Source organism: Oratosquilla oratoria, chromosome 2 (genome assembly GCF_046742065.1).
Source record: "Oratosquilla oratoria isolate Oo_2021 chromosome 2, ASM4674206v1, whole genome shotgun sequence".
Taxonomy (NCBI): Eukaryota; Metazoa; Arthropoda; class Malacostraca; order Stomatopoda; family Squillidae; genus Oratosquilla; species Oratosquilla oratoria.
In genome coordinates this window covers 82,408,483-82,420,049 of record NC_134778.1, presented here as the reverse complement: position 1 = coordinate 82,420,049, position 11,567 = coordinate 82,408,483, and the positions used below count along the sequence as shown (strand labels likewise).

General features: G+C 38.7%; 1 protein-coding gene across 3 annotated transcripts; it reads left to right on the top strand.

Moving 5' to 3' along the window:
- Nucleotides 1-896: 896 nt before the first annotated feature.
- LOC143040653 (uncharacterized) lies at nucleotides 897-10,686 on the top strand. Of its 3 annotated transcripts, none has more exons than XM_076211880.1 (5): nucleotides 897-1,055; nucleotides 1,456-1,716; nucleotides 7,406-7,603; nucleotides 7,748-8,305; nucleotides 10,026-10,686. In XM_076211880.1, the coding sequence occupies exons 2-5, from the start codon at nucleotides 1,474-1,476 to the stop codon at nucleotides 10,233-10,235; spliced, it is 1,209 nt and encodes a 402-aa protein (XP_076067995.1). In that variant the 5' UTR covers nucleotides 897-1,055; nucleotides 1,456-1,473; the 3' UTR covers nucleotides 10,236-10,686. The 3 variants fall into 3 exon arrangements, with proteins under 3 accessions (XP_076067995.1, XP_076068013.1, XP_076068003.1); XM_076211898.1 differs by having other exon boundaries at nucleotides 923-1,051; XM_076211888.1 differs by having other exon boundaries at nucleotides 956-1,090; nucleotides 1,452-1,716.
- Nucleotides 10,687-11,567: the final 881 nt, after the last annotated feature.

Here is an 11,567-nt window from a genome sequence, read left to right as displayed (position 1 = left end):
GGTGATCGACAACTATTACCTTTCCGAAAGAGAGCTCAGGGATCATATGACCACCCACGAGTGTTGGAGTAATGACTCGTAGCGCAGCGATACTGAAATTATTTCAGTCCTGGACAGGATTTGAACTCGGACCACTATAGCAGCGACTGAGATTGCTACCACTGCGCCGTCGAGCATATGTTACACAATGGTCTTGGATCAGGTATTGGACTCGTGATCGACAGCTATCACCCTCCCGGAAGAGAGCTCAGAGCTCATATATGACCGATTTATGGGTAATGCTGTGACCTTACATACACACACATGCACCCAACTCCCAGCCCACGAGAGTTGGAGTAGTGACTCAGCGCAGCGATACTGAAATTATTTCAGCCCTGAGAGGGATTCGAACCCGGACCACCGGGTTGTGTGTATTTACCTAGTTGTATTATACGGGAAGAGAGCTATGGTTGTAGTGACCCGTCTTTGAATCTTTCGGCATCTAGTTTGTTCTTAAATTCTTGTATAATTATTACACACACTGTTGCCTCATCCAAATTGTTCCAGATATCTACCACTCTGTGTTTGAGTGTGTGTCTGTGTGAATTTATTATTCTTAATTATTTATTTTAGGATTTATAAGTCTTCGAGTTAGTTTACGTTCGCATTACTCATTTTTTTTCTCTCTGTACGGTGTTGTGAAGGGTTTCATGACTCACGAAAAGGCCAAGATCCGCGTGCCTTTTTTCAGAGCTTCGTGCACTCCGAGTCAGTAGAACCGGATGACCTGAGACACATTTTTTAATTTCAAAACGAAGGTATGCCAAACAGCTCTAACGAGTGCCCAAGGCCTTGATGTACAATAGATTTAGACACTGACTCACTATTTCGTCATAAATGCCTCACTGATACGTCTCGGAACGGATTTGGCAAGTGTGAAGTGCTGTGGCTGAGGGAGAGGCGAAGGGTGGGGCAAGCCATTTTAGAGGGCAGGAGGCTCGCTCCCAAAACACTCCGCAGCAGTACTCGAGGAGGACCGTGAGAGTCGAGTTTGGGAACCGAGAAGACCAGTGTAGGTTCTAGTTTGCAAAGTGTTATTGGTGAAGATACAGTGAGTTGTGAACATTTAGAATTACGTGTTCTGAATGTAAGGAATTAAATCTGTGCATACTATTGTACGAAAATATTTGTATATCTTTGAGTATCTGGAATGTCGAAAGAATTTAAGCAATACATTCTCGTATCCTTTTGGGCCGTGATTGAATTTATAATTATCACCATTATCATTATACATGAATGTATGTGTGTATGTATGTATGTATGTATGTATGTATGTATATATATATATATATATATATATATATATATATATATATATATATATATATAATTGTGTGTATGTATGTGTATGTATGTATGTATATACATACATGTAAATACATATAGAATTTTCTTTTCTCTCTTGTCTTCAGGTAGCACATCCTCACCATAGTCATGGCCTGCGAGGGCTTCGTTCTTCCTATCAGAAGGAAAGGGTTGTTCGCCCAAGACGCCTTCTTCAGCGACATTAAGGACGAATTTAACGATGTCATCAAGGACACGCTGAGGAGATGGGATTCCAAGGGATCTTCAGGCATAGGAGATCGGTGGACGGCGTATCGACGCCTTCGATCTCACGACAGGAAGGACGAAGACGAGAAGGTGGCCTCCGTCACCCAAACGGACGAATCAGTCGTGGTAGGTGGGTGTGCTGGCTGTCTGTCATGTGTGCGAGAATGTGGCGATAACATGTAAAAATAAGTGCACTAACACTCGCGGGCTGATGTGTTGAAGAATGCGAGCGCGCACGTACACGCACACACTAAACATACACACACACCTAAACATGCACACACACACACCTAAACATACGCACACACACACACCTAAACATACGCACACACACACACCTAAACATGCACACACACACACCTAAACATACACACATGAGAGTTGTAATTAGAGAAAAATTCTCCAACTGGGAAGAAGTAAAAAACGGTGTCCCGCAAGGATCAGTACTGGCCCCGATCATGTTCGCTGTATACATTAATGACATGAATGAAGGCGTGGAGTGCTATATAATTTTTTTGCAGATGATGCAAAATTACTTAAGAAGGTAAAAACGGAAGAGGACTGCAACTCATTGCAACAAGATCTGGACACAATATGGAATTGGACTCAAAAGTGGGAAGTAAAATTCAATATCAAGAAATGCAGTATAATGGAATTTGGAAAGAGTAGAAACAGAATATCAAAAGATTACAGAATTGGGGAAGAAAAAAAAAACTATGAAAAAGATCTTGGAGTGATGATTGGAAAGAACATGAAACCAGATAAGCATATAAATAAGATGTTCGGAGAAACCTACAACTTATTGAGAGCAATCAAAGAGGCATTTACTTATATGGACGAAGAAATGATAAGGAAAATACTAACTACACTAATAAGACCAAAACTTGAGTACACAGCATCACTTTGGACACCCAGTACCAAAAAGAATATTAAGAAACTAGAAAGATTACAAAGAGCGACAACCAAACTAGCACCGACACTCACCGAACTAACATATGAGCAAAGACTATCCAAATTGAACCTACCAACTCTGGAACAAAGAAGAGAAAGAGGAGATTTGCTAACTATCTACAGAATAATGAAAGAAATGGAAGTTTTAGATAGGAACGACCTATTAGTGTGGGAAAACGGTAAAACAAGAGGACACGGAAAAAAATTGAAAAAGGATAGTTATAGAAAAAACTTGAAAAGGAACAGTTTCCCACACAGAGCGATAAATACATGGAACAAATTAGACAACAAAACAGTATGTGCTAACACTATATAAGATTTTAAGATAAAACTTGATGCGGAGAGATGCAAAGATGGGTCACCACGAGCATAGCTCCCCTCCCGTATATTACAACTAGGTAAATACATCCCAATCACACACTCAAACATACATGCACACAGATTTAATTTTTCGGGATCATTGGGTGTGCGGAAAGCTTTAGGACCTCACGAAATATCAAACTGGATACTTACAGAATGTAGGGACCAATTGGTGGACTAGGTTCACACCCTTGTATGTTAATTAAAAGAAGGAATAGTGCCATAGGACTGGAACAGGGCTAATGTTGTACCATTTCTCAAAGATGGAGGCAAGGAGGCGCCACACATCAACGGGCCAGTATCACTGACCAGCACAATAGTGAAATCATGTGAAAGGATTGTCAATGATTGATGAGTCAAATATATTGAAAAATGAAAACTTTGACAGGGAGTCAGTTTGGCTTTAGATCTGAAAGGTCATGCATGTTCATTTTAAGCTGCTACTCAAGAGTAACTGATATACTAAAAGAAAGGGCTGGGTGGACTCTGTGTACCTCAATCTCGAGAGGGCATTTGCCTCAATCTAGAAAGGGCATTTGATAGACTACCTTACAGATGACTTAATGGAAACTGGAGCATACTGGAGGACCTAGAGGGAAATTACTCAAATGGATTATTTATTTATCTTTATTTTTTGAAGGGAAGGCACATTAAGACAGTATTAAAGGATGGAGAGCAGTGACTAGTGGAGTTCCACTAGGTTCAGTGCTATCACCTATAATATTTATTATCTGTGTTAATGATATGATGGAAGGTACAACAAACTATGCCAACATAACTGTAGGTGATGTAAAAATCATGAGTGAAAAATGAGGGCTGTAGGCTATTGCAAAAAAGACCTACAAACTATATTCACATAGAGGACACAGTGGAAATTTATTTTCATGATCAAAAAATTCAAAGTATAAGAAATGGGCAATGACTCTACAAGACCACCTTCAAACTATTCATTATCAAGTGAATCCATTACAAAAGCAAAAGGGGAGAAAGATTTAGGAGTGTTCATAAAAGACAAACTGTCACCTGACAGACATATCAGCAGGATTGTGAGAGAAACATATAGACTGCTGCAGAAGATCAAAGTAGTTTTTTCACTATATGGATGAAAAGATAGAGAAAAAAATCATAGAAAGCTTGATCTGTTCAAGACCAGAATCACACAGAGTGACAGATATAAGCAAAATTGAGAGAATAGAAAGGACAGTAACCAACTGGTTCCCAACCTGGCAAATAAACCATATGAGGAGAGACTAAAAGCAATGGATCTGCCAATATTGAAAGATCAAAGAGAAAGAGGTGATATGATTACAGTATTCAGGTCACTACAGGGGTAGACTACACTGACAGAAAATGTCTTTTGATTAGGCATGGGAAGACTTTAAGAGGTCATGAGAACAATTTGAGAGACTAAAGGGTGTGAAGAAATACAGGTTTCAATATAAATACCTGGAATAGCTTAGATGATATAACCCCAGCTAGAACAACATATGAATTCATAGAGTATGATAATTGGAAAATAAGTATATGGAATAAACATTCCATTAATGTGATAAAAATTGCACTTGCACATGCATAATCATGGTACAATTTACAATTTCATAAGTATGTACAAGAGTATACAAGTTTTATACCCAGTTTTCTAGCATGTACAAAAAAAAAAAGAGAACTGTTTCATAAATCATAGTATGGTGTAGCTATCAAGGATTGCAATGGGAATTAGATGTACAAGTACAATTTTTGTTATAATGTACATTCTACAAAGACTGTGAGGTCTTGGTATAGCAAGTACACATACCTAAATCCCCCTGCCGGTTTGCACTAAATGGAGGGACTAAGGCAATTACCGGTAGTGACAAGTTTGGGCAGATATGCAATAGATGAAAGTTGAAGGTGAATGTGAGTAAAAGTAAGGTGATGAGATGTACAAGGGGAGAGGGAAGCAGCAAGTTGAAGTAAATCTTAAGAGGAAAGAGGTTGGAAGAAATGGATAAATTTAAGTATTTGAGGTCACATGTGGCAAGAAATTTAGGAGTGGAGATGGAGGTAAAATGTAAAGTGAGGGAAACAAGTATAAGTGTTGGGTGATTGAAAAGTATCATGAGAAATAAGCATCTGGAATTGGATGAAAAGAAAAGATTATATGAAGATTGTGCCTATGACACTGTATGGGGTAAAGACTTGGAATTGAGAAGACAAAAAGGAGAATTTCAAATGTGTTTGAGATGAAGTGTCTGAGAAGTATGGTGAGGGCTACAAAGTTGGATAGAGTGAGAAATAAAGGGGTGAGGAGGAAAGCAGGGATGGAAATGGAGCTGGCAGGTAGGTCTGATGAAAGATTATTGGGATTGTTTAAGTACATGGAAAGAATAAGTGAAGTAAGATTAGCAAAAAGAATGTGGAAAGCAGAGGTGGATGAAGTGAACTTGTGGAGATGACAGGATGAAATAGATGGATGGGGTGAAAGGGGCTTTGAACACGAGGGAAATGTCTACTGAGCAGGGAAGGGAGAAGGCAGGGGATAGGTGTGGGTGGAGAATGGTTGTGTATGGGTGATATTTTGATCCAGCCTGAAGGGATTTCTCCCCATCTTCTCTATTTTCTGCATGAGGGGATGAAGAGGGAGGGTCGCTGTGTAAATGAAGTGGCCCTGCTGTGGATGTACTGTGTCTTGCTGCATTGCTTATGACCTAGGTAGTGGGCAGGAAGCAGAGATGATCCCTCATCCAAGAGGAGCTAAGATGAGAGGGAAACAAAGGGTGGTGGATAGGAGTAGAATGGGTGGGAGTGGGTATGTGTCTTAGCTGGCTACCTCCCTTAAAAGAGAGAAGAGGCCCTTGGTATATAGATAGGTTTTTATTTACTATTGATCTAATCAGAGCTGGGTGTGTTCCTCAGTGCATTCCACTTTAGTTTGGCTATGGTTAGCGCTCCCAAATTATTAAATTCTAAGAGACAGGTTCATACCAAAATAGAAGTCCAGTAGGCCACATACTATACCAAAGAAAAATTTCATAGGCCACATACTATTCTGGCACCTATATTGCTTTAATAGTTTGGGAGTGCTAACTGCGGCCCAACTAAAGCAGAATGCACCAAGGAACGCGCCCAGCTCTGGATCTAATCATACCAAATTCTTTAACATGGCCACTTCTCAGGTTCTTTACCCAGTCACCATGCATTTACTGGGCATATTGTAACAACTTACATCTTGAGGGGCTCATATGTTTTGACATTGGAATGTCATCTTTCTATTATGAAAATGGTTGAATGTAGCAATCACATACTTCATTGAATATATGAATGTGGACATAAAAGTACATGGAAATGCATTGTATAAAATGAACACACACAAGGATACATATGATTGGCTATGCTATCATTGTTCCTTAAGGACATGAATATCAAGGGTAGGAAATTGAATAACATTTCTTAAAGAAAAATAAAAATAAATAAATGAATAAATAAATAAATAAAAAGCTCTTCTGAAATAGCATTGTGTTGTTGTTTTATAAGAGCATGTTCATCATGTGCCCATATCTTAAATCATTTGGTAAAGATTAATGAGAGATATATATTCATCACTTTCACCAAACTTGCATTTGCCAGAGATCAAAGGTTGATGTACAACATTGTTGAGTTCAAGGGTGGAAATCATGCACTATAGCATGAGCATGGTCAAACATGTGACTTTTTTCACCAATAATATCCAGTGCTTCTATCCTTAGAGACAGTGCCATGATGAAGAGATGGAATCTTAGAGGTAGTTAAGGAGAGCAGTAGAAAGGGGGTATAGTAGAAATTAAAGGTGATCAGTCTTTTTTGAGTGAAGTTTAGTCTCCTGTCATAAAGGAATGCTGCATGACTGGTCCATGCTTCACCAAATTCTAAAATTATGACAGTATATGTTTATTTTCTCTTTCTTGATTCAGTGTTTTTCTTATTGACACCTCCTAAGGATATATTTTTCTTACTTCTCTTAACTTAAATGTGAGGATGTGTTGGAATCTTAAGTAGTTATTGGTATTGAACCTGAAACCTTTGTTATGAAGCGATAACAACAAGGCCTGATGCACCATAATTTCTTTTTGTCATAATAGTGAAGGTGACAGCAATGATATCATTAATCTTTTATGACCTCATTTCATGCATTTGTCTCTCTTAGGGAATGAAATAATTATCCAAATTTTGGGGGCATGAAATTTCATACTTTCAATGTGCATTTTCAATAGAATGATTGAACATTACAAAGGTTTATAAAAGATTCATCAGTTTTATGGATTATTTCCATGCCATGAAAATCCTTTGTTGACTTTGCACTGTTAACAATACTGTATTCCCACAACATACATGATCATCTAAACTGTTACCATTGGGTTTTTCTTTAATTTTGAATTATACTGTATATTTGTTTAATTATACAAATTACTTTTCTTAAAGCTCTCTCCACTAATGCCCAAAATAATATATTTCTCCCTGTCTTTTTTTTCACTATTTGTACAAATAGATTGCTGTTGACATGAGTGATTTTGTGAATGGACAAATTGATATGCGAACTGAAGGGCAGAGTGCTATAGTAGAAGCCTCTCTTGGTTCAAAGATGTCCTACAAAAGGAGGTTTCCTCTTCCCCGTAATGTCAATGTGGATGGCGTGGTTGCTGCAATGTCAGATGATGGGATCTTGACCATTACAGCTCCAAGAAAGGTAACAACAAAATGTATCAACAACGGAATTTTATGCCCTTGATATTTTTTATGGGGAACATCTCATTTTTAGCATATATTGCAAAGTATTTTGCATGATTATATTTCATAGTGTGATACAAGTTATCAATGTCTAATATTACAGGACAGAAAGGTTTCTGTCAAGCCTGATGTGGGTGCTTCTGGGGGAGCAAGTTCAGTATCAACAACTAAAAATGTACAAGCCACAAGCTTCCAGTCCTCATCGCAGACCCAAGGTGGGAATGGTCGAGTCATTCCTCTTACAGTGGAAGATTCCCAAGCTTCTGCTGCTGAAACTAAAGTAAGCACAGAGCAATCAAGCAATCTGAAATCAATTCAAGAAGAACTTGAAAGGCAGATTCTTCGAGGAGACACACAGTCAGCAACTACTGGTTCTACCCAGGAAACATCTTCTGTGTCTTCATCCTCTACCTCATCATCAAGACGAGTTCTTCCTATCTTACGCAAAGGCCGTTTTTTCAAGGACTCATTCTTTAAAGATGTTCAGGGCGACTTTGAGAGTGCACTTGGCAACATCATTAAACGGTGGGATGATGATGACAGCTTCTCCTCATCTACTAGTGCACCTCCACCTTCTACATTCTCAAGGCGGATAACTGAATCTCAAGTCCTTGATGGAGGATGTACTTCTGGCATCACAGCCACAGATGATACTTACAAGGCAAGTCTGGATTATTGGGTTGATTATTTGGTATCAACAGTAGCTGGTTGGGATTTCTGTGTCTTCTGCACAAATGGTTCCATACTCCTGCATGTGCAAATAAGAACCTTTCTGCAAATGATCTTAACCTTGATTGAGTGCAATGTGTGGATTTACCTTATTGTAGTATACAGGAAGGGAGCAACTCTTGTTGAGTCCTGTCTCCTACTTTGCAGTTTATCATACCTAGCTTCAAAATCATGTCCAATTCCAACTAAATCTATATCCTTGATTTCGAATTATCATAATTAGATTTTAATTCATGTATTGTTCTAGCTTGCGCTACATCACCTAAGCTATTTCAAGTATTTATGCATCTACATGGAAAACTGCATTACTTCACATCCTTTAGACATGTAGTCTTCCTTAATTTGTTCACACGACCTCTTAACTACTTCAGTATGATGACGCCTACGTAGGCATCATGAGGCATGGGTGGGTATATGAAGATGCTGGCGTCAGTGTCTTTATTATATTTTTTTGTAGTTGTACATGAGTTATCCCTAGATTCTGTGAACTGGTTTGATCAGATTTTATGTTTATCATTACTCAAGAGTAAAAGGGAATGAGTAATACAGCAGTGACTTAATACTTTATAATGCGAGTAGTGTGATGCAGCGTATGTGTGGCAGCCAATCCTGCACAAGGGATTTTGACTCGTACCAAAGTGGTTAAAGCTCTCCTATCCCCGATCAAGAGATCTCTTCTGTCAATGTAATCTATCCCCTTTAGTGAGCTGACTACTGTAATAATATCACCCTTTTTCTTTAATCCTTCAAAGTTGGCAGACCCAGTGTTTTTAGTCTTTCCTCATAGTTTTATCTGGCAGGCTAAGGACCAGTTTGGTTAATACCCTTTGTATTCTCTGTCTTGTTTATATCCTTCAATCTGTATGGGAATCATACCACTGACACATATTCTAGTCTTGGATGGATCAAGGTTTCAATGAGTTTTCCATCATCCCTTTATCCATATAGTAAAAAACCACTTTAATATTTTGCAGCAGTCCATATGTCTCTCCCACAATTCTGCTGATATGTCTGTCAGGTGACAGGTTGTGTGTGTGTGTGATTCATCATCATGATCTTGGATCACATATTGTACTTGTGATCAACAACTGTTATCCTCCTGAATGAGAACACAGAGCTCATATATGGCCATGTGCATTTGTGTCTTTTTTATGATTCAGGCATGTTGCTGTAATAGATAAACACATTTTATTTTAGGTGTTGCATGTTTCAAAATTTGACGTAGCCCGAAGGGATTTCTCCCCATCTTCTCCTTTTATGCATGGGGAGATGGAGAGGGGGGGGGGTCACCGATTTAATGAAGCAGTCTTGCTGTGGATGTGCTGTGTCTTGCAACACTGCTTCTGACCCAGGGGAAGGTGCAGGGATGACCCATCATCCAGGAGGTGCTAAGATAAGAGGGAGGGTGGAAGGGTGTGGAGTGTATTCAGGGATGGAATGGGTGGGAATGATTTTATGCCTTTTCCTTTTTGGCTACCTCCCTTGTAAGGGGGAAAAAGACTTGGTATATGTATATATGTTTCAATTATTAAGTATTACTGATATGAAGTGAAAAAATTAGACACACTTAAAAAATCTTTGGTAAGTGGTTTCCCAAACTTGGTAGAAATAAAAGTAATAATAATCACCTCCCTGTTCTTATATCTTTCCAGGTGATTGTTGATATGGGTGACTATGCAGATGGCAAGATTGGTGTTAAGGCAGTGGAGGGGGCCGTTATTGTTACTGGGGAAACAAAGGGTGAAGCAGGGACAACAACCTTCTCGAAGTCATTTGCTCTGCCTGGTGTGAAGGATGCCGCTAAAGTGGATGCAGCTCTATCAACTGACGGAGTCCTTACTGTAACCGCCCCCAAAACGTAGAACTTAGATGAGTTGTCTTGTTGATGGCACTTTGTTGGTATAAATAAATTTTAGCAACAGTAATGTAATTGTTAGTATAATGACTGATCCATATACATAGTTGATTACTGAGTGCAAGAGAATTTCTTTCATTTGCATTGGATCTCTGCACTCATTAGGTCTACTTTAATATGGTGATGCCCTCTCAGAGTAAAAATATTTAGCATTAGTCAGACTAAAATCTGCAGTGGGTGTGACTGTAGTGAAAGGGTTGACCTTGATACAGAGTACATGCAAAAGCATGATGAAAATACAATAATAGTAACTGAAAGACAGCTATAATTTCTGTGATAGTAAAGTAGTTATAAAGTATTATCAAAATCTTGAAGGATTTATATTACACCTACAAAAAACTTTTTGTAATCCATACACTGTATTATATACTCCTGAATAAAGAACAATTGTTAAATGATTGATCATTTGGACTTCAAGACCATTTATGATCTATGCACTTTTGGAAGAAAATGTTCATTATTCTCATGCCATATATCTCAACAAAAAATTAACTAGCATCTCACCATATCACCACTGATGTTGTGGTCTCCGCATAAAGTAAAGGATACAGGCAAAACTGAAGGGGTACCCATTCATGAAGATAAACCCTAAGAGGAGACTAACATTACACCAGCCATTTTTAAAAGAAACAAAAGAAGGAAGCAACATGATTGTTCTGTTTAGGTCATTGAAGGGAGTAAGTAAAACTGACAGAAGATCACTTGGGATGGGAGGGTGTAACAAGGTCATACGGAAAAAATAAAAAAGGACTACCTGTCTGAGGGATGTCACTGAAACTCAGTTTTCTGTGCAGATGTGTCAACTCCTTGAATAACCAAGATGACATAGCCCATGCTATAACCATAAATGAATCCAAAGGAGAAAAGAGAGAGAGAGAGAGAGAAAGAAAAAGAGAGAGAGAGAGAGAGAGAGAAAGAGAAAAAGAGAGAGAGAGATCAAAACTGACTGAGAAGACTGCTTAGTTTGGAACAGGAGAGTATGAGGTCATTGAAAATTTCCATACTCAATCTGTTGCCTTAGGACTCTTGCAGGTGACCTGCAGCTCCCAGATAACCAGCCTGGATCACTGGCTTAGCCCATAAATCACTTAGAAAAGAGATTTTGTGTTGATATCTGGACAGGGTGAGAGTAGGGCAGTATAAAATAAGGTGTTTAATGTCTTTTGTGTGGTAGTTGCACAGGGGACATTTGGAGTGTTCTAAACACAAGTGTACTAGTGTAGTTCTTATTTCTATTGAGAGATTTTTCTGTGGGGCTAATGTCTGGGGATTATTGGAG